Source organism: Pistacia vera, unplaced genomic scaffold, assembly GCF_008641045.1.
Source record: "Pistacia vera cultivar Batoury unplaced genomic scaffold, PisVer_v2 Contig108, whole genome shotgun sequence".
NCBI lineage: Eukaryota > Viridiplantae > Streptophyta > Magnoliopsida > Sapindales > Anacardiaceae > Pistacia > Pistacia vera.
This window is the reverse complement of record NW_022195115.1, coordinates 1,008,293-1,031,569: the sequence shown is the minus strand read 5'-3', so window position 1 is coordinate 1,031,569 and position 23,277 is coordinate 1,008,293. Positions and strand designations below refer to the sequence as shown.

Below are 23,277 nucleotides of genomic sequence, written 5' to 3'. Positions count from 1 at the left end.
GAAAAAGGCAAAAGCAAAAAGCAAATTTTTCAAAGTGGCAAACAGCTCACAGCTCAACCGCAAAAGCAAATTGAAATGTATTAAAAAAATTTGGGGTTTGACACTTTGACTTTGTGTTTGTGGTTTTAAATTTTTTTAATTTTTTTCATATTTTTAATCAGTGGACGATTGGATGTGGACCGGATTTCTTTGTTATACCAGTTGGACCGTCGGTTTGCTACAGTAGGACGATCCAACCACGATTTGATGCAAAAATCTGGGTTTTTACTCTTTTCAAACCGGAAATATAAGCGAAACCCGGTTCGACCACCCGGTCCGGTCTGGGTTTCAGAACATTGATTTTACTTCTACTAAGAAATCCGAATTGGATCTTTATTTAGAAGAGCCAAGATCTAACCGCATCAAACATCAGAATATGTATATCCTCGACCATTGGAAGAACCATTGTGATCGTTACCCAATATTTGTCATGATGGCTCGTGATATCATGAGTAAACCAATAACATTTGTTGCTTCGAAATTTACTTTTAGTATTGGTAGCAAAGTGCTCAGTAAATACCAAAGTTCACTTTAACCAGATAATGCAAAATCTTTGATATACACTCAGACTTGGCAATGTGGATAAGAAATTAGAGGTAACATGTTAACATAATATTTCATATGTTTTATTATTTTCATTTATTAATATATTTATAGTTGTTAATTATAGATGATTATACGGATGATGATATTCTTCGTGTGCCATTAACTAATCTGGGGAGTTCCGAATCAAGAGACTCCACTAACACCAACATTGTGGGATGAAGATAATATATGTTATGTTATGTTTTTGAATTTGTAATTTTATGTTATGTTTAGTTGATCATTGCCAAGTTAAATATATGTTTTTTTTTTTTTAATTTGTAACTTTATATTTGTGTTATTGTGTTTGTATTTGTATTGTGTTTATGTAATTTTATATATTTAGTGCTTTTTGGTTTCAAATTGATGAGAAATTGGGTTGGTTGTGAACTTTTTGAAGGTGGGAATGCATGGAGAAATAAGCATTTGATGCATGTAATACTATAAAATATACATAAGGGTTTTGCAAAAATTTTCAATAAAATTGAAAAACAAGAAAGGTATAAGCTTGTTACCTTAAGTCCTTAGCAACCTTGGAGATTTTTAATTTCAAGAGAAATTAAACAAAAGAGTATCCACACTAGGGAAAAGGAAGAATTAGGCCAAGAGAGATATATTAGGGTTCTTAGAGATTCATTTTTATCTCTACACTAAAATTGATATATCATTTTCTTTATTTATGTAGCCTTGTAAAAATTCAATAAGTGTTTTAGACTTCTTTAAACAATTCCATAATTGTTTTTGGAGTTGTAAATAATTCCATAATTATTATTAAAATTTATTAAACTTCTTTAATTAATGACATTGGATTCACATTTAATCATAATTAACAGTTTAACTCTTAAATTGTTTATATATTTACAATTACAACCCATTATTAAATTTAATTTAATATAAAGAAAATGATTAATTATGAACTTAGAATTACACTTAATTTCATTTAACAATTTACCATTTTAAATTGTTCACAATTACAAATATAACCCTCCATTAAATCTAATTCAATGATAATAGTATAAATATCTTCATTACCCTTGGTAGGTGCTAGCCAACCTTAGATAATCAATTTCTTTGGTTATTTCTTCCTCTCCTTAGTTTTTATGTGTGACCTCTCAGGTTTACTATGGCTTAGTCGTAGGCCTAATATCGTAGTCTATTCTGATATGTTTCGTCATAACTCTTTATGATCAAAACTCCCATCGATTATGGTAAGTATCTAGCAATGCTTCATATCCCCTAAGTCACAATGAAGATATACTCCAACGAACCCTTTTATAATCATAGCATTGTGTAGTTAAATCCTTTTGTTGTCTAATCCCAATTAAGCATGGATTCATAGTATGTCAAAATCTTTGTCTTAATCTTATATCAAATTGACAATCAAAACATTCGGAACGTGTCACCTAACATTTTATATACCCCGGCCAAAGATTTCCTTTTCCAATATATATTGACATTTGTCTGAGAACTTTATATCAAACTACATCAAGTCAACGGATCCCATCTTGACTATCACTTGTCTTCACACACAAATAACACATGGCCAAATCGGCTTTTTACACATGACATGATTAGTCTCATATTTATACACCATATGAATCATATGCATCTATGCATAATTCAACCATGACATCTCAAGTCTAAGGATCAATGATACACTAATACGATTCTATGATGTATCATTGACTACATTTTAGATGTCCATCTGATTCCTTGTAAATGGTTAAATTCAATAAACAGTTCATTAACTGTTTATCCATGCCAATGCCCTAATGATATGACTCTCATAATCACCCACTATCATCATATGATATTCAACGGAGACATTCAGCATGCCTACTATATAATATTATTGTCTAATTAATATTACCTATGTAGGGAATACTTTGATGATTTTTATCTTTTAAAGATTCGTATCATTCGAACATTTCACATGTAATATATATAAATGAAGCAGCAAACTATAAGTGATCAGGTTCATGCAGTGGAACAAGCGTAATATTAAAAACAAAAAGATTACTTACTCAAACCAAGATCCGAGTACAGATTATAAAGTCTTTCATGTATAAACTAAAACGTAAAATAAAATATGTTTAAAGCAAATTCATATAAGGATTAAGTTCATATCGACGTTTGAAGGCTCCTCCAAATATCTCTGACGTCGCTTTCGAACACTATTCATAGGTACTGTTCACCAACTGTTTAATGGTTACTGTTCACTAGATAGTGTTCATCGAAACTGTTCACCGGATAGTATTCACCGACACTGTTATCCAATATAGGATTGCACTCACGAAAATCCACACGAAGATAATCCAAAGAACCAATAATTGTTTTGTTAGAACAATTGCCGGCTTCAAGAATCAAGAATAATCAAAGGGAAAAGAAAAAAAATTTCTTTTCACTCAAAGGTGAAAACGTGAGAGAGAGAGAGTGGCTAGGGTTTTGTTTTTATAAAAGTATATTGTGTTTTAATTAAGTTGCACTTATATAGTGCAACTAATTAAAACTCTATTCCAATAAGGAATACCCATGGGCACCAACCCAAGCTTACCCTTGCAACCAAACACCATGTAATTGGTATTTTAAATTAATTAATTATTATGATAATTAAAATCAATTAATATATATATAATAATATATTAGCATTTAATTAATAATAACAATTCATTTAAATATATGCATACATATATTTAAATATAATCTCATATATTTAATTTTAATATCAAATTAAATACAGGCAACAACCTCAGCAAATTTAATTGCACTGCAAGATTACCAAAATACCCTTTCATCCTGAAAGACGATAATACCCTTCTCACAAAATGATTCTTAAATTATCTTCTAAGTGCGTGACCCGTAGGCTCCTCATCATATCGGCAGTGTGCTCCATTTCCAACTCGTAGGTCCCTACAACTAATGCAGCCACATGTGCTCCATTTCTAACTCATAGGTCCACTTCTCCCTTGGCGAGCACTCTACTCTGCTTTAGTCCCTGCACATCAGTACAAATGTTAGTACCACATCCTGTGTCAATGACCCAAGATGTTGAAGGAGAGAAGTTAATCTCAATCATAAATATGTCTGAAGTCGAAGCATCTGACTTCTTCTTGTTTGCGAGGAAAGCCTTGCAGTGCTTCCTCCAGGGGCCAGGCTTGCCACAATAGAAGCAGACTACCTTCCCACCTTTTCCAACGTCACCCTCAGGCTTGAGAGCATCATGTCCTTTGGGCTTGGGCTTAGGATTGTCTTTGGCCTTTCCCTTACCCTAACCCTTTCCTTTACTGGCAACTACTAGTAAAACAGCATGTTCAAAAGCTCCGACAAGGTTTTCACCATTGCGTTCATATTGAAGTTCATTATGAACGGTGCATAAGAGTCAGGCAAAGATTGCAGAATTAAATCCACTTGTAATCATGCATCCAACTCAAACCCCAAAGTCTCAAGCCTCTCCATGTGCTCGATCATTTTGAGCACATGAAGGCCAACTTGGGCTCCCTCCGTCAGGCGACTTCCAAACAGTGTTTTTGACACCTTATACCTCTCATGTCAAGCATTCCCTTCGTAAAGCTCCTTGAAGTGTAGAATAATGGCAGCAGCGTCCATATTCTCATGCTGCTTTTGCAGCACTGGTGTCATCGAAGCTAACATCAAGCATTGAATGCCATCAGCATCATCAAGGAACTTTTGATAAGTATCATTTACTTCCTGACTGGCTCAGGATCAGGTTCAGCCATGTATGGCTTATCAAAGATATACAATTTCTTTTCGGACTTGAGTATAATCCGAAGATTACGATACCAGTCTGAGAAATTGGATCCATCCAACCTGTTTTCTTTCTCGATTATCAGTCGCAGGTTCATAATGCTCATTTTTAAGTGAATCTACAATTCAGAAAAGTAAAGTCAATGTAATGTTTATTATTTCTTAATATGGTCTTTTATTAAAAACAACGATCCCACTATTTTCCTCAGGCCAATAGCCCTCACTATTAACTCAGAAAAGCCCGTTGGCTTTCCTAGTGGACTGAGATCTCATCTGGCCCATTTCAAACATTCGCGATGGCGAACAAGCCAAAATGGGTTGATTAGGTAGGCCAACAAACTTAATCCACACCAGTTGGTAGCTCCTACCACCAACCTCAAATGTGAAGCAAGCCAACAAGCCAATCACACAATCCAACGGCCTAGCCATCATCCTCAAGTGTGATTCCCAGTCTCAGTAGAACACTACATGTCATCACGTACACAGAACATGTGCACTTCTCTACTATGCTCATGACGTGTTTATCAACCTTCGCTGCGGCGAACAAGCAAAATTGTCATTTTAGGTTGACCCATCACTATTAAGGAAAACTCCAATGAATTTTAACCTCCCACTGGTAGAAGTGTACCCTTCACTGTGGTGAACAAGGTTCTGACGAACAATGGTTTGATTAAAACCATGGTGATGGAAGGCATACATGACTTAATATACTTTATTTGAGGGTTTTTATTTAATGTCTCACTAGATTATTATCTTTATTAGAATGACATTGTTTGGCATGTTATTGAACATTCAACCTTAGCATGCATTCTAAACAAAAATTAAATGTGTCGATACATGGCCCAACTAAAATCGATTTCCTCGAGCCTAGAGGAATCGGTAGGTCAACCTAGGGTTTAAAAGTAAATCTTAGGTCTTCAAGTTATTCCTTTTCATAGCTCCTTCGTTTCTTCTTCACAATCATTACAAATAATTTTATTACAAAAAATCTATTCTAATTTACATCAATAGAATAGAAACCTCGCGTTACATACGAGGGGAGTGAGATGAGAAGAAGAAATACATGGAGATATAAGAGAGAGAGGCAGGACATGCAGGTCCTATTTCTTTATCAAATTACAAACAAACCCAATAAACAATAAACAATAGGTCTAAGGCTCATGTACTGGGCATCATGCAATTATCAAATAAGAACATTGCCTACATTCAAAAACAATCAATTTTTGAATTTGGGTGGGTGAATTATTAATTACCCTCAACAATTTACAGATTTATATTTGGTCCAAAAAGTTTTAAAACTTTTCACTTTGGCCCCTACGCACTCAAAAGTATGCTTGCTGCGGCGATGGATTAGATCGTTGCGACGTGTGCTGATTTTTGTCGTATACATGCATCACGTGCGATTGTCGCAGCGATGGGTTATATCGTCGCTGCAAGCGCTAATATTCAATCAACGATCGCCACGGCGAGCATTGATTTACAATCAATGAGTACGCCAAACAACGATCGCCGCGACAATGGGTTATATCGTCACGGTGAATGTACACTGATCTGTAACGTATCAGTTCAACCAATAGCAAACAAAACGCCAATCGGATTTTTTTACAATCAATCTGAACTTCTGATCTCAACAAAAATCCATATCCAATATACCAATCCAGCAGATCATCAATAAATTAAATTAATTTCTTAAAACGTGCTTTCAAGGCAGATTTTACAGATTTTAAAAACAGTTTATACTAGCATGTTATCAAAAAAGCCACATGTTATCAAACATCAATGAAAACATTATAGTCTAGTACCCGAGGCTCTAATACCACTGTAAGTAAGTGATCAGGTTTACGCGGCAGAACAAGCGTAATATTAAAAACGAAAAGATCACTTACTCGAACCCAGATCCGAATACAGATTATAACGTTTTTCATGTATAAACTAAAACATAAAATAAAATCTGTTTAAAGCAAATCCATATAAAGATTTAGTTCATACCACGTTTGGAGGCTCCTCCGAATATATCCGACTTCGCTTATGAACACTGTTCACCGGCTACTGTTCACCGATTACTATTCACCAACTGTTCATCGGATACTGTTCACCAAAGCTGTTCACTGACACTGTTCACTAATCGATCCAATGTAGGATCGCACCAGCGAAAATCCACACGAAGATAATCCGAAGAACTGACAATTATTTTGCTAGAACAATTGCTGGCTTCAAGAATCAAGAACAATCAAAGGGAAAAGAAATTTTTTTTCTTTTCACTCAAAGGTAAAAATGTGAGAGAGAGAGATAGGGTGGCTGGGGTTTTGTTTTTATAAAAGTATATTTGTGTTTTAATTAAGTTGCACTTATATAGTGCAACTAATTAAAACCCGATTCCAATAAAGAATACCCATGGACACCAACCCAAGCTTACCCTTGCAACCAAACACCATGTAATTGGTATTTTAAATTAATTAATTATTATTATAATTAAAATCAATATATATATTAACATTTAATTAATAATAACAATTCATTTAAATATATGCATACGTATATTTAAATATAATCTCATATTTAATTTTAATATCAAATTAAATACAGGCAATAACCTCAACAAATTTAATTACGCTGCGAGATTACCAAAATACCCTTTCGTTCCAAAAGAAGAAAATACCCTTCTCACAAAACTATTCTTAAATTATCTTCTAAGTGTGTGACCCGTAGGCTCCTCATCATATCGGTAGTATATAGTATTGCGATTAACACTAATTAATCGTCTCACTACACATAGACCAAGATTGGCCCCTAGCAAGGCATCATGGCCACCTAATAGATTCAGATTCAGCAAAACCGCAACCTGTCAATGGTATGGTTACCGTGCAATCAAATTCTTTCATCAATTGTTATCTCATTGAGACTGAGGTACAGAAATAGTGTCAACCTCAGATATTCTTGACATGTTTGTATTCAATTACTAGACCAATGACAGGAATATCAAATAGGATTGAGCAACAACTCAATCCCACTATGGCCACAGATTCAGTGTCATTGCCATTTACTGAATTACCCAGTGAGATAACTTCTCCCGTACCCAGGAGTGATGAATCTTTTGTCGATTCACCATAGTCTCGATACACTTCTCAATGTAGCCAATCACTACCATATTGATAGCTCTGAATAGAACTACGTTAGACTAGTGTCAAGCTACACCAATTGGTGCACAAGGCACTCCGGTGATCTCAAGTCTAAGGATCACATTTGCCACCATTCATTAGAGGATTTATTTCATAGACATTGGGGTTACCATCCATGTGGAATCCTCTGGTGGGTCTGTCCAGTGAACTTGCCTATAGCAAGCACCCATGCGTTGCACCAGGTTGTCGACAAACAACCTTGATAAGTGAGATTAGTCACTGCCTTTTGATAGGGTCGTTCAACACTATGATAATCTTACCATATTATCTGTGTCCTTGGTCAGAATAATATTGGGGCTACGGACGTTTCTAGAATGGTCACCATATGTGATCATAAGGTTCCACTATCAAGATTTGAAACACTTGATACCCTCGTCATGGTTCTACCATCCTAAGGACATATATCATTACATATAAATACGATTTACACGATATAGAAGAATGTGCCTTTTTATTGATAAATAAACATTTATTACAGAGTTAATTTTACAATAATTAATTGACTCTAGGGTACTTACTCTAACACAAACAACATGTGAAATCGGAACTCTTTCTTTCACATGTAGTATATATATACAATATAAATGAAGCGGCAAACAATATGTGAAATCAAAACTCGTTCTTCCATTCTTACAAGAATATTTACAAGATATAATACCTTAAAACCGATAACATGATTGGTTCCTAGGGCATACACTAACACTTTTGTGGTGAATTGAATTGAATTTGTAGTAGTTGATGGTGGGGTGTAATTATAAAAAATGAAAACTACAGGTATTTTGGGGGTGTAACTGTCAAAATTGAAAACTGTCATGAGCAATACGGGTACCTGCGGGTTCACCCATACCCACATAAGGTAGGATTCGAGTCCAATAGTTTTGACCCATTTTGAACTGACCCATTTTGGGCCCATACCCATTTGGCCTGACCCACCCGCATGTTTTGCTAGGTCTAATTATGACGATTGCTCAGCTTCAATTTTTCTTTTTTCAAAATTGTTTACAAATTCTTATATTAACTAGTTAATCAATTACATATTTATAATTATTATCTAATTTAAGTTATTGTTGATACAAGTTTCATTTTGGGTTATATTATTTCATAATGCAAGATTGGGTGATTTATATAACCAGAATCAGATACTCCAAAAATTAGAATTCAAAATGTAACTTTTGCCTTACTTTTTGAGATTAAGTACAATGAAAAAAACCTATTAAAATTGTTGTGGTTGTTTGAAATGAATATTATGCAATATATAACATTTAATACTTATTTAAAAAAAAATAAAAGGAAGAAGAAATATTTTTCTATTAAAGATATAATAAATAATATAAAAAATTCATCATATTTTTTCTGAGCATTATTTAGTAAGTAGATAATGTGCATTTTAAATAATTCATTAAAATGTCATGATAAATTATTCTGTAATTAGACTTCGAAAATAACCATTGACCGCTTTACCTACTTTTCAAAACTATTGTAATGATGTAGTAATAATTATTATAGATATGATATTAAGATCCCACATTGGAAGGGAAAATGAAGGGCATGTGGGTTATAAAGGGCTTGGACACCCTCCCTTGACAAGTGCAAGGCATTTACCATCCTACTAAAAGCTAACGCTAGTAGTAGAGGCGTTACCTTTATTACTTAACTTAGCCTAGATTCCACCATGCTTCTGATATCGCGTTATGCGTGACTTGAGCACAAGATAGGCATTCGCTCAATTCTATTCATTAACTGGCTTTGACCCTCCCGCAACTCGAACCTATACTCTAATACCATTTGATAGATACCTATCTAACAATTTATTGGGCAATAGGTTTTTTGTGAGTTTGAGTAGAACTCTCTTTAAAAAACCGGCTTACCACAGGTGGGTGTCCAAACCCTTTATAACCCACATACCCACCATTTTTCTTTTCAATGTGAGATCTTAACTTATGAATACATTAAAAATTCTTAAAATCAAACCCAAGTGAGCCCTTGGACTCAATATTCGTTTAATTTTTTATTACAGTAATAATAAAATAACAAAACGCAATGTAAAATACACGATTTATGTTTTGACCCGATACCAACGCTGTTAAAGGCAACTTACCCCGTTTGGGGCAATGGACTACTAATCACGTAACATCACAGGTCGTTAAGACTTATTATCCTATCCCTTTTAAACTTTTAAGCAACAATAACAAACTCTTTGCAAATCTCCAAGTTCTCTTCACCTTTCTATATAAATGAAATTTACAGATCGAGAAAATTATTTATTCATTTTTAATTTGTCTCATGTAATCACAGCATTTAGGATATAAATTCAATTTACATTTCGTTTCATATTATAAAATCTGATAAAAGAGATTTATTAATTCCAATGGGTGACCTACCTACCTGTAATTTGTGAACGTGAAATTAATATTAAAGTAAAATATTACAAATGTAATTCATGCAAAAGCTCTCTGTGGTAATTCGTAAAATACAAAAATATTATAAATTTATATATGTTCGACCATTTAGGTATGAAGTTTGTTGAATTAGTGACAATAATTCACATTTAATTAAGAGTTAAAAAATTGAACCTTGAGGTATGATGTAGTAATAGAATTTCCTTTGAGATTTATGAAATAATTAAAATTCTTTTGTCACTAATAAACTGTTAATGAACAGTTAAAAATTATATTATTATAACTTAACAATAATATGAAATTATCGTCCTATCATTTATATTAACACTTAAAAATTAAAAATGGTTATCAAAAAAAAAAAAAAAAACCCTAAAAATTAACAGCAAGAAAATTCTGTTATTTTTAAAACTTTAAAGGAAATTTTGCTATTATATCATCCTTTAGAAAAATTCATGATTAACTCTTTAATTAATATAAATTTTTTAAATTATGTGAGAAAATGAAATTTTGTCGCTTTAGCGTGAGAATAGGATTACGTGGTAGTTTAACCAGGCAAAAAATGAAAAGTAGCCACTGTGGTTGAAGCTACAAAGGCAATAATAAAACGACGTCAAATAGCTCCTGATGTCTATGGCCCACACATGATTATCGATTAAGCAGATACCAGACGTCCACGTTCTCGATTTAAACCAACACAAAAACAAACCAGACCCCTTTTTTTTCACTTCTCTTGGATCCTTCCTTCCTTAAGCTGTCGGCAACCTCTCTACTTAGCTGTCACTACAAATTATCTGACAAATCAAGACGCGTGTCGAAAAACTATTGGCTCAAACTTTTTCCTGTCATTTTTCTCATGTCTTCTAAGCAAAAACTCCACGAACCATATAAAACCCCACACCCCATGTTACACTCTCTTTGTGTCGGCAGCAAATTAAAACACAACTATCTTAATGTTCATGGCCTGAGATAAATTTTCCTCACTTTCCCCAGAAAATATTTGAACCGTGTCTTTCTGGGAAAGTTTGAGGTTATTTTTTCAAATGATCGTGATGAAGCGAAGGTCGAATTTGTATGGTAAAATGCATGAGAGCTCGACGACGACATCGTCGTCTACATCAATAGAAGAAGAGATTGACTGTGAATTGAGGCCAGGAGGCATGCTGGTGCAAAAGAGAAGCGAAAAAAAGGATGTTTCGGCCCCGAATTTGCGTCTTAGGATTGCTTTTGGGGCGCTCCGGTACGAGATCTCGGTGAATTCTCTGGCGACTTTTGGTAAGATAGTTGGATTTAATTTTGTTTTCTGTTTGGTTGGTTAGAAAATCAAGGAATAATTAGTCATGACGTGGGATGTTGGTAGTGATTAAGTTTGCAATAATAAAGAAGAAAAGTAAGTTGGTTTGGTTTTCTTTAATTATTATTTACTGCGTCGTTTTTGCATGGTTTTTACTACTCGCTTTTGCTTATACCGTGTTCTTTGATACACAAAATGAGTCTTCGTATTCATTATTCTTGAATTTCTGTAATAATTATTTAAAATGATGGATACAAATTAAATGTTTAAATTAAAATAAAAGCTTAATTTAATAAATAAATGATAAATAAGATTGAATAAGGTAATAATATAAATATTGGAAATATCAAATATAAGTTAGTGAACTTTATATCAACATAAGTTGGGTAGAGGGTAAATCAAATATAATTTTAATAATTTATTAATTGGAAATATAAATATAAATATAAATTAGTGAAACTTTGTATTACAAATAAAAATAATATAATATATACAAAATTTGCATAGAAATTCATGTACTTTCGTGTCTAGAAAGTTTTAAAAAGATGTCACAATATCGAGTTATAATTTGAGAGTAAAATTATACATACAAAGTTATCTTACAAAAATACATATAAAATAACATAACAATATCTATTGGTTGACATATCGTCCTTTGATTTTTATTTTTATTTTTTTTATTTTTTATTTTTTATTTTTTTTTAACTCCTTCATTCATCTTTTACCATGTTACTTCGTAAGGATCTTTTAGTAAGATAACTTGTAAGAGTATTGCTATTCAATTTTGGAATAATTACATAAAGCATGGGAATAAAAAGAGTTGATTTTGTGATGGGTGTGGACGACTAACAGGAGATTTGAAGAAGCTGTTAACGGTAGAGACAGGGTTACAGCCAGGTGAACAGAGGGTAATTTTCCGAGGGAAAGAACGAGAAAATGGAGAATACTTGGACATGTGTGCGGTGAAAGACCGATCAAAAGTCATACTAACGGAAGACCCGTCAAGCATCGAGGGGAGATTCATTGAGCTGCGTCGAAATGCCAAGATTCAAAGCGCTCATCGTGCCATCTCAAACGTGTCCATGGAGGTTGATAAGCTTGCGGATCAGGTCAGCTTCCCTCTAATCAATTTCAATTTTACAAGCCGATCTTATACCAACTTTAAACTTCATACAGCTTATTTTACAATTTGCCGCTACAATTTTAAAATTAGTTTAATGTTTCGAAATAATAATTAAACTATATATTTAATGATACTTCAAGTTGCATGCCAAATCGGACAAGCTTTTAATTAACATATATTATTGGTAAACCTTATGTTAATAATTTAATTATTTAGTTGTTAAATAAAGGGTATCAAAATACTTTAATTTTTATCATTGTCGATTTGTATATAGAGTTTGTTGATATAATATCCTTCTAAATAAATAAGTGAAATTTAATGCCAAAAAAAATTCTAAATTTAAGTAGTATAATTGTAATAAAATATCCATGTTAAAGTTGGTTAAATCGTTACAATGTCATATTCATATATGTTCAAGTGCTGAATATAGTGTGGATTAATAGCAGCCGTTAGATAGGGTGAATGAAGATGGAGTTAAAAGTGGTTCCTGAAACAGCTGGCATTAATATGAGTGGGTCATCAACGTAGATATGGGTTTTATATCACTATTGGGCGTAGAATCTTGACCGTCCAGTTTATAAATGTAGTGCATGCAATAAACTTTTATTAGTTAGTGAATATATATAAGTTTTTTCTTAATTAAATTGTTTTTGCACGTGATAGGTTTCGGCCATTGAAAAGTCGGTCTCTAATGGAGTTAAGGTACCAGAAGTTCAAATTACAACATTGGCTGAGATGCTGATGAGGCAAGCAATCAAGCTGGATAGCATTTCTGCAGATGGAGACGCTTCTGCTCAGAAAATATTGCAGGTATATATATATGCACACCAGATTTTAATAGCATCTTGAAGTAAAATTTATTAGAATAGAGTTCATCCAAATAGAATTTTTATTAAAAAAAAAAAAAATTGTTAATCATTTGGTTAAAATAAAGTAAAAGAGTTTTTTAGTCTTAAATTACTAAAAAATAATTTAATATATAAGAAATATAAAATCAAAATTTTAAAATAGTGCAAAGATATTTTAAAATTTTTTAACACCTTAAATAAGCTCAAGAAAAAATTATATAGCTTATTCTAAATCCTATAAGCAATTTTGAGTTACAACCAAATAACTTGAAAAATTTTCAAAAGTCTTTATTGCTTTAAATAAACTCTTTTAGTCAATAAATAAATCTAATCAAACAAGCTTTCAATATATGAAAGAATTAAGTGATTTTATAATTTGATATTTAGGTTAAAATTACTAAAATATTCTTAATTAAAACATATAAAGAGAGTATTTTTTATCAATGGCCATTAGCAGGGGCGGATCCAGAGGGTGTTGAGGGTGGGCAATGGCCCACTCTCAAATTTAAAAAAAATATATATTAATATGTAATTTTTTTTCTTTTTGCAACAATTTCAACTAAAAAATAGAATATAAATGTTATATGTAATTAGTTTTTTTTTTAGTTGATCCTAACAGAAATTTTTGGATCCACTACTGGCCATTAGTCAAAAATGAAAAAAGGTTGTAATTATCTTATAAAAAGTACAGAAACTTGTTCAAATAAATGAAAAAGAATATGTCCAAAAAAAATTCTCTATCCAGACAATTAAATTATTAAGAAAACATATTATTTAACTGGGCTATCAATTATTGAAGGAATTAATTTTAATTGTAACTTGTGCAGGGCAAGAGAGTGCAAAAGTGTGTTGAAAGCCTCGATGTTCTGAAGATATCAAACGCAAGAGTAAAGCCAGTTGTTGTTACAACAAAGTGGGAAAGTTTTGATCCTCCTCCAACCACACCTCAGTGGGAACTTTTTGATTGATACTCTTTCATTTCACCCTTTATATATATCTTCTTTTGTTTTCTCCATTAAAATTAATTTTCATGTATAATTAATTAGCTCGAGATAAACATATGAAAGAGCTATACATTCTTGTTGTACTTTCACCCCCTTCTTCCCACGAACTTTGTCAATAAGTTTTGGTTACCACAGTCGGAGTAATTAGATATTTGTTTCATTAGACATAGTAATATACATATATATGGCGGCTCCATCACAACATTTGGTACATGTGTTGCGATTATGGTAATCCACTTTCAGTAGAGTTATCAACTACAAATCATAATTTTGACCAGAATTTAAGTAGAGTTCAGCTTAAAAAATAATTGTACATGTTAATTCTGAAATGTTTCTATCATAGTGCAATTGTGAGCCTTTTTAGGGGCGTTTGGTTTAGGGAATGTTTTATTACTAGAAATATAAGATTACTAATGAGATAGATTACTATTAAAAATTATTGGGTATAAATTATTACTGTGTTTGGTTCGTGTGGACTATATAAATAATTAAGGTGTTTGATTGGCAATAAATGTATATTACTTAAATATTATTTTACTAGACGACCCTTTAAAAGATTATTAGATATAAATTAAGAATAAAGATACATTGACAAATATTTCTCACAACTTTCTCTCACAAATGCAACGTGACAGCTCGCAATAGGTTAGCTCGCATTTGGTCAGACATAATCTATTGTGAACTGACACTTCGTGTTTGTGAGAGAAAGTTAGTGAGAAAAGTTTGTCCGTGTAGAATTACCATAAATTAATATTGTGTTTGGTTAAACAAGTATAATTTTGGCAAAGTCACATATTAAGGATATTTCAATATACCATTTCTTCTATCCATAATCCATGAGAGCGGCCTGGTAACATTACTGTGGTTGGCAACATAATATCCGTGCTTGTTAGATGTTAAGGGCAAGAAATGGATTTTAGGTACGTGACTACACTACCAAGATAATTAATAAGGCTCCAAGTTAGGTAGGAGTTTTGGGAGATTTTCTTTCTATGTGATTTTTTTATAGCTTGTCAGCTCTCCTTCGAGTTAATTGAGATGAGAAATTATGTCAATGTGTGTAAATTTGAGAGTCCAAAACATATTTGTCAGCCATTTGTAATTTTTTCTTTTCCTTGCTTTCATTCCGTCCCTCGGAACAAAATATGTTTGTACCAGGATACCTCTAGTTTTAGGATTGATTCACCTTACATAGTGGAATTGACAAATAACCTGTTTTAACTTTGTAGTTGGAGCCAAGAATTTGTTAAATTGAATTGACAAATTGACTATTGTAACATTTGTCTGCAAGTGTGAATAATAAACTGCCTATTCAAACGAAACTATAATGAGCAAAATCTCCTCTTTATTCATTTTTCGGGCGAAAATTACGTCAACTCAAGACTTTTACCATTACATGACACCAATGGAAGGTATGAAATTGAATATACATTGTAATACACTACCAAAAACTTGATACGCACTCACATTTATTGCTAAGTGAGAAATAAATTAGCTTCCCACTTCTTACAAACTTAATTCCATAACACGTGAATTTAATTTCCTTCAACAGTAAATGGAGCCATGTGCAAATTTTACAAAGAAATTCATAAAATAATGCAATCTATTTGTTATGCCTAGGAAATCAAGGGCTGACGTGGGAAATCACGTGATGAAGTGTGACCTGCTTCCGTCAGAACGGTAAGCGCACGTCAGGCCTGCCAGACGCTATGGAGCTCCCACGTGTCCATTTCCCTGCTCCAAATCGCGTGAAATCAGCTTGGGAGGTGGGCAATGTGATGTAAAGCCGGATTATATCCTGACATTCACACCAACCTATGGATTTAATGATGATTACTTGCACTCATCTCGTTATAAAAAGAGGAAGACCCCTTCATTAGGGGGATTCGGCTATTTTCACACTCGGAACGTTCCCTCTCTCTCTCTCTCTCTCTCTCTCTCTTTCTTGTAAACTTTGTACTTATTTTCCCCTAATCATTTGTAAGTCAGTCCGCCGTGTAACCTGACCCACAATACCAATACAAATCAGTGGACGTAGGATTTGCTACCTTAGCATCCGAACCACTTAAAAAAGTTCTCATTGCATTAATTCCACATTCTATCCATAATCACGTGTGTCTCTTGACCAATCAACGTTACGCACATGTCGATTAGTTAGTGTTAAAATCACGCAACAACAGTTTGGCGCTAGAAGGAGGGCCAATTTAGTGTTCATCCTTCATCAGGAGAATCTCTAACCTACTGGTCCTACAGCAGCAAATGGCCCGCCAATCTGAACCTGAGCAAGCCAACCAGCGCGCTGAGGGAGTCCCCCTGACCCAAGGGGATACCTCTTCCAGAATACTTCCAGTTCCGCAAAATGCTGCGGTAGATATCCCAGCAGCTTCGTAGCTTGACCCTGCCATCAGAAGCTACCTGGAGAGGTTCGACAACACCCTCCAAACGGTCAACCAAAGGCTGGACCGTTTGGACCAAGGCATGCCATCTAGAACAGTTGGGGCGGTGCAACCGCCAAAAACGCCTGCAGGTTACACGAAAGCGTGGCAAAGGGAAATAGCCCGTGCCGCGAGCACTGTAGCACGTAGACGTAAGAGTAAGCAAGTGGCAAAAAGCAAGCCTACGGGCTCCAAAGGGTCAGCGAACACAAACCACGCCCCAAGCAGGGTGCCGGCAAAGCTAAAACTCGGCGAAAAAGTGAATCCCGAGCTGTCCCACGCCACGTCGCAGATGAACCCAAGCAAAAGTGCCGAGTAGGACGATTCTTATCACCGCCAGTAGAGCGATCCCGATCGCTATCATAAGGGAGGTCCCCACACCTCGCGGGGTAGTTCATACCACCGCGAGGGTTGTGAAAATACCCCGCACCATCCATCGCCTTCACACGCCTCTAGTCAGCGTGTGCCAAGAGCGGCCGGAAATGCTGGCCAAGGCGAAGAGGAGTCCAACCTCCAAACTTTCCTGAACTGTAATCACGAAGGCCGGACTCGCATGGGTGAAAGCAATCCCCAATTGGCTCTGTTACCGTAGATTGAGGAGCTATAGCGAGCTCTGGACAGGCTAAGAGAGCAGCAAAACGAGCAGGCCCAGGTCGCCTTCGCATCCCCCTTCTCTCCCGAAGTGCTAGCTGTTCCACTCCCACCAGGGTTCAGAATGCCCGACATGCGGTCGTTTGATGGGAACCATGACCCGCAGGATCATTTGTATGAGTTCAACGACCTGATGGAGCTCCACCAGGTATCGAATCTTGCAAAATGCCGCTGTTTGGCCGTGACGCTGACTTCTCATGCCAAGTGGTGGTTAAGGTCGCTCTCAGCGGGATCGATCAGTTCATGGCCTCAAATGAGCATGACGTTCCTACGGCATTTCCAAGCAAATCGAAAGTTTTCGATGCCTTTGAGCTATCTCAGCAACATAAGGCAAGAAAGAGACGAATCCCTACAATCCTACATCGACCGTTTCCACAGGGAACTCAACAAGGTGGCTCATGCCCCCGAAGAATCCATCTGAACGCTCATAATAGCTGGAGTTCGCCCGCAAACCGACTTGTGGAAAGAACTACAGACTAAGGACGATGTTTCCCTCACCAGATTTTACAACCTTGCATAAAAATATCTCTGAATAGAGAATTCATTAGCGGCACTCCGCTCGCGATCATGGCACTTCGAGCAGTATGTCCGGTCGGGGAGAAAATAGGAGAGCTAATCGCAAAGGAGACATTGATAATCAGCGAAAAGGGAAGAAACCCCGCTACGAGCACGAAAAGTCATATGCTCCTATTTCTCATCGCGACCGTAACAGAATTCAATACACTCCGCTGAACGTGTCCATATCTACAATTCTTGACAAATCCGAGGAGGCCAGCCTACTCGGTGAGCCGGAACCCATGAAAACCCCTGCTATGGCTAGAAACAGCAAAAAGTACTGCCGTTTCCATCGGAATAACGGGCATCACACTGATGAATGCCGAGCTCTAAAGCAGGCAATCGAAGAGCTCATCAAGAAAGGGCACTTTAAGGAGTATATTGATGACTCTACTCCAAAAGAGAACCAAGAGGAGCAAAAGAAAAAGTGTCGTGATCGCAGTGCATATAGTAGTGTTAACATAATCTTCGGAGGCCCGCACCTCGCAGGAAACACGCGAGGCGCGCAGGAAAGGTACGCTCATGAAGCATATCACGACCCGATCAGGGTAATGAACACATCGCAGCGACCACAAAAGGTTCGAAAGGAGGAGCCGATCACCTTCTGCGAAAAGGAAGCAGCTCGCCTACACCATCCTCACGATGACGCCCTGGTGATCACGCCCCTCATAGGGCGCCATAATGTCTGCAGAATGCTTGTGGACAATGGAAGCGCTGTGAACATCCTGTTCCAAACCGCTTTCAAAAGAATGAACCCGGACGAGGCCGACCTGAAGCCCGCCTCGATCCCCCTTTATGGCTTTACGGGAGATCACTTGATCCCCAAAGGAACGATCCAGCTCTCAGTCACGCTCGGTGACTACGACGAGGTAACTAGGCTTACTGAGTTCTTGGTCGTGGATTGCCCATCGGCCTTCAATGGAATCTTAGGGCAACCTCTGTTGAGAAGCTTCAAGGCAGTCACTTCCATATACCACCTCAAGATGAAGTTCCCTACCCCAATAAGGACAGGGGAAGTGAGCGGATCGCAAAGCGCATCTCGCGACTGCTACGTAAGAGCGGTGCAAATGGCAAGTAAAGGAAAGGGCATTCCACGAAGTGCGCCCCGACAGGCTATGGCGATCAGCAGGATCGAGCCGTAGCCTTGTCCAACAGAGGATAATTTGGATCCTCGAATTCAGGAGATCCCTTCCAGCGGCCCAGTTGGGGACTTGTCTGAAGTGTTAGTCGACCCGAAAGAGCCAAGCCTGATATTGAGGGTTGGGAGCAGCCTCAACCCTCAGCTCGCGTCCGAACTGATAAGCTTCTTAAGAGAAAACATTGACGTGTTTGCCTGGTCGCATGCAAATATGGTCGGGATCAGTCCAGACATTATTTGTCATGCATTAAATCGCCAGAAAAGAAGAGCAATGGATCCGGAGCGGTACGCTGCATTAAAATTAGAAGTGAAAAACCTCCTCCGAAATGGGTCCATCCGAGAGGCACTCTACCCGACTTGGGTTGCCAACCCAGTCCTGGTAAAGAAGCCAAATGGCAAGTGGCGGACCTACGTTGATTTCAGCGACCTTAACAAGGCTTACCCGAAAGACAGCTTCCCTCTACCGATAATCGACCAACTCGTGGATGCCACCTCGGGGCACGAGCTGCTAAGTTTCATGGACACATAATCGGGATACAATCAAATCCTGATGTATGGGCCAGACGAGGAGCATACGTCCTTCATTACAGACCGGGGGCTCTATTGTTACAAAGTTATGCCTTTCGGCCTCAAGAATGCTAGCGCGACCTACCAAAGGTTGGTTAACCAAATGTTCTCCGACCAGATCGGAAAAACAATGGAGGTCTATGTGGATGACATGCTGGTCAAATCCCAGGTCGCCTCGGAACACATCGCACACCTCGCTGAGATGTTTAACATCCTTCGGCTGTACAGAATGAAGCTGAATCCTCTCAAGTGTTCATTCGGAGTATCATCAAGAAAGTTCCTGGGGTACATGGTTAATCAGCGAGGGATAGAAATAAACCCCGAGAAGATTCAAGCTCTGCTCGATATGGAGAGCCCGACCAGCAAAAAACAGGTCATGAGTCTAAATGGGCAAATAGCGGCACTTAGTCGCTTCATATCGAGGCTAACAGACTGCTGCTTGCCATTTTTCAATGTTCTGAAGGCCAATAAGAAATTCGAATGGACTCCCGAATGCGAACAGGCATTCCAGAGTATAAAAGAACACCTAGGGAAGCCACCTCTCCTCTCTAAGCCCCTCTCCCGCAAGAAATCCTGCTCCTCTAGCTGTCCGTCTCTCAGTTCACGGTCAGTGCAGCTCTAATACGGGAAGAGGAAAAGGCACAGTGGCCAGTATACTACGCGAGCAAGCTCCTGTCAGATGCCGAGATGCGGTATCCGAAAATGGAACGACTAGCCTATGCTCTGCTGATCGCGTCCAGAAAGCTGCGACCTTACTTCCACGCCCATACGATCCATGTAATGACTAATTACCCCCTCAGGCAGGTACTCTGGAAACCAGAAGCCTTGGGTAAACTGCTCAAATAGGCCATGGAATTAAGCCAGTTCGACCTGAAGTACAAGCCCAGATCGACCATCAAAGGGCAAGCTGTTGCCGACTTCATCTCAGAATTTTCCTATCTCCCAGGCGAGCAACAGCCTAGCGAAGTCATCCAGGAAAGTATTCAGAACCTTTCAACCTGGAACCTCTACGTCGACGGGTCATCAAACAGAAAAAGAGCTGGTGTGGGTCTTCTCCTTGTAAGCCCCGAAAGGGCTCGAATTCATGGTATTCTCCAGTTCGGGTTTAAGGCGACCAACAATGAGGCTGAGTATGAAGCCCTACTCGCTGGGTTGCGACTTGCCAAAGAAATGAGCGCAACCTTGATTAATGTCTATAGCGACTCCATGCTGGTCATCAACCAAATTTTAGGGGAATATCAAGCAAAGGAAGAAAACATGGTCCGCTATTTGAAAGAAGCTAAGGCCGCCCTTGGGTCGTTCAAACGCTTTGAAATCACTCAGATTCCCAAAGATAGCAATTCTATAGCGGATGCCCTAGCAAAGATAGCCTCATCGTTGGATTCAGAAGCTCCAGATAACATTCCTATTCAGTTCGTCGATGCTTCAACTATCAGCTCAACTGAACAGGCCGTAAATGTGACTCAACCGGATTCCTGGATGACTCCTATTTTCCAGTACCTCAAGGATGGGACCTTGCCAAACGATAAGGTCGAGGCAAGGGTCCTGCGAGCAAGATCTGCTTGTTACACACTCATCGGGGACCAACTATATAGAAGAGGGTTCAGTGCCCATCTCCTCCGATGTGTAACTAGTGAAGAAGCAGACTACGTCATAAGGGAAATTCATAAAGGGATCTGCGGTAATCACACAGCTGCTCGATCTCTTGCGAGAAAGGTTGTTCGTCAGGGGTATTATTGGCCCCGGATCCAAGAAGATACGCACAATTTTTTCAAGAAATGTGACAAGTGTCAACGGTTCGCGAACATTCCGTGAGCCCCCTCTCACGAGCTAATAACGATGTCTAGCCCCTGGCCATTTTCCATGTGGGGGATCGACCTTATCGGTCCCATGCCAGTCAGAAAATGAGGAGTCAAATATGCCGTGGTCGCGGTAGATTATTTCACAAAATGGGTGGAAGCTGAACCGCTAGCCGCGATCACGACCAGAAAGCTAAAAGACTTCGTTTTCAAGAACATAGTGTGCCACTACGGAATTCCCCACACTCTCTTCTCAGATAATGGAAAGCAATTCGATAACGAGGAGTTCAAGCAGTTTTGCGACAAGCTGGGCATCCATAAAAAATTTGCATCAGTCGCCAGACCGCAGGCAAATGGCTAAGTTGAAGCTGTCAACAAGACCATCAAACACACTCTAAAGGCCAAACTTAGGGCAGCCAAAGGAAATTGGGCTGACGATCTCCCCGAAGTCTTATGGGCGTACAGGACAACTCTGAGAACCTCCACCTCAGAAACGCCCTTTTCGCTAGCCTATGGCCGCTTAACAATGATTCCTGTGGAGGTGGGAACTGGTTCTCTTCAGAGAGACTTGTACGACGGGGTTGAAAACGAAGCACTTATGAGGGCAAGTCTGGATCTTATTGAAGAGCACCGCAGCAAGGCTTCGCTAAGGATAGCAGCCTACCAGCAACGTGCGAAGAGGTTCTTCGATTCAAAGGTCAAGCGAAGAGACTTCCAGGTCGGAGACCTTGTGCTAAAAGAAGTTCTTGGAACTAGGGAGCCAAGTGCGGGGGTACTAGGACCTAACTGGGAAGGTCCGTACCGGGTCGACAATGTGATCAGACCGGGGACTTACCATCTCAAAAGGTTGAACGGTTCCAAAGTACCCCGAGCTTGAAATGCCGAGCACCTCCGGCCATACTATCAGTAATCCTGAACTCAGCTCTCATTATAAATTAGTTTTTTTTATTTTATTAAGTTCCATTTGTTGTAAAGTGCTATTCTGTTCGCTTGTAACAATTCGCATGTAATATTGCCTATGTAAAACTGAATTGTAAACTGCACTTATGTATGATAAAGCGAACAGCAATCGAAAGCAAAATGTATTTTCATTTATTTACAAGAATTGTTAAGACCCTATTAATTCCAATGGAGTCGGTCTCATCGCACTATGCCTGGTCGGGGGGGTCCTTCGAAGCAAGACCCGAACCTTCTGCCTGGTTGGATCCTCAGGTGGCCACTGCTGCTTGATCATCTTCCTCCGCCAAGACCCGCAAGGTCTCTTGCCACCCCTCTGGGAGGTCAGAAATATCCAGATCTGGGTTCTTTGGTCACAGGGTATAAATGGACCCGATTGCCCAGTCGGCGACCTTATCCTCGATCTCCTCTGACTGGATCCGTATTTCTTCAGTAAGTGAAGCAATTTTTCCCCGACTCTCCTGGAGTTCGGCCTCGAGAGCTAGCCTTTCCTTTTCGGAGGCCTCCTTTTCTTGTTCTACTCGCTGAGCCCATATGGAGGTCGTCTGGAGCTCCTGGTCCTTCTCTCCGACCTCCTTAGAGAGCCTAGCGGTTGTCCTCTAAAGCTCTTTTACTTCCTTCATACGTCGTTCAAGCTCCGCCTTTTGGAAGTCAACTGTCTGCATATCGGCCTCTTTTTGGTTCAGGTACCTGTTCGCCGCTTCAAATGCTTGCGTTTTTTCCGCTTCGACGGTCTCCAGGCTCTGTTTGAGCTTCGTGACCTCCTCTTTCAGATCATTTGTCCCCTTCGCGGCCCCCAGCCGAGCCTTCTCTACGGACATCCTCATCACAAGCAAAGCCTGCGAGCAAGAAGTGAATTAGAATGAAAATGGCGGATAAACTTTAAGAACAGTTCGTTTACCTTGCTTAGATGCTGGAACGATGTGGTCATCAGGTCATCGCCCG

The 23,277-nt window shown here is 38.0% G+C and overlaps 1 protein-coding gene across 1 annotated transcript; it reads left to right on the top strand.

Annotated features, from left to right (window-relative positions):
* Nucleotides 1–10,868: 10,868 nt before the first annotated feature.
* Nucleotides 10,869–14,436, top strand: LOC116134107 (BAG family molecular chaperone regulator 2-like). The gene is made up of 4 exons (XM_031419776.1): nucleotides 10,869–11,236; nucleotides 12,108–12,364; nucleotides 13,042–13,188; nucleotides 14,054–14,436. Exons 1-4 carry the CDS (start codon nucleotides 11,005–11,007, stop codon nucleotides 14,192–14,194), a joined length of 777 nt encoding a protein of 258 aa, XP_031275636.1. The 5' UTR covers nucleotides 10,869–11,004; the 3' UTR covers nucleotides 14,195–14,436.
* The last annotated feature ends 8,841 nt before the right edge of the window (nucleotides 14,437–23,277 follow it).

Excerpts from the sequence above, each read along its gene's own strand:
- LOC116134107 (XM_031419776.1), top strand. The coding sequence starts at position 11,005 with ATGATCGTGATGAAGCGAAGGTCGAATTTGTATGGTAAAATGCATGAG. Across the intron at positions 11,237-12,107 it reads GAATTCTCTGGCGACTTTTG|GAGATTTGAAGAAGCTGTTA; the intron begins GTAAGATAGTTG and ends GACGACTAACAG. Across the intron at positions 12,365-13,041 it reads TTGATAAGCTTGCGGATCAG|GTTTCGGCCATTGAAAAGTC; the intron begins GTCAGCTTCCCT and ends TGCACGTGATAG.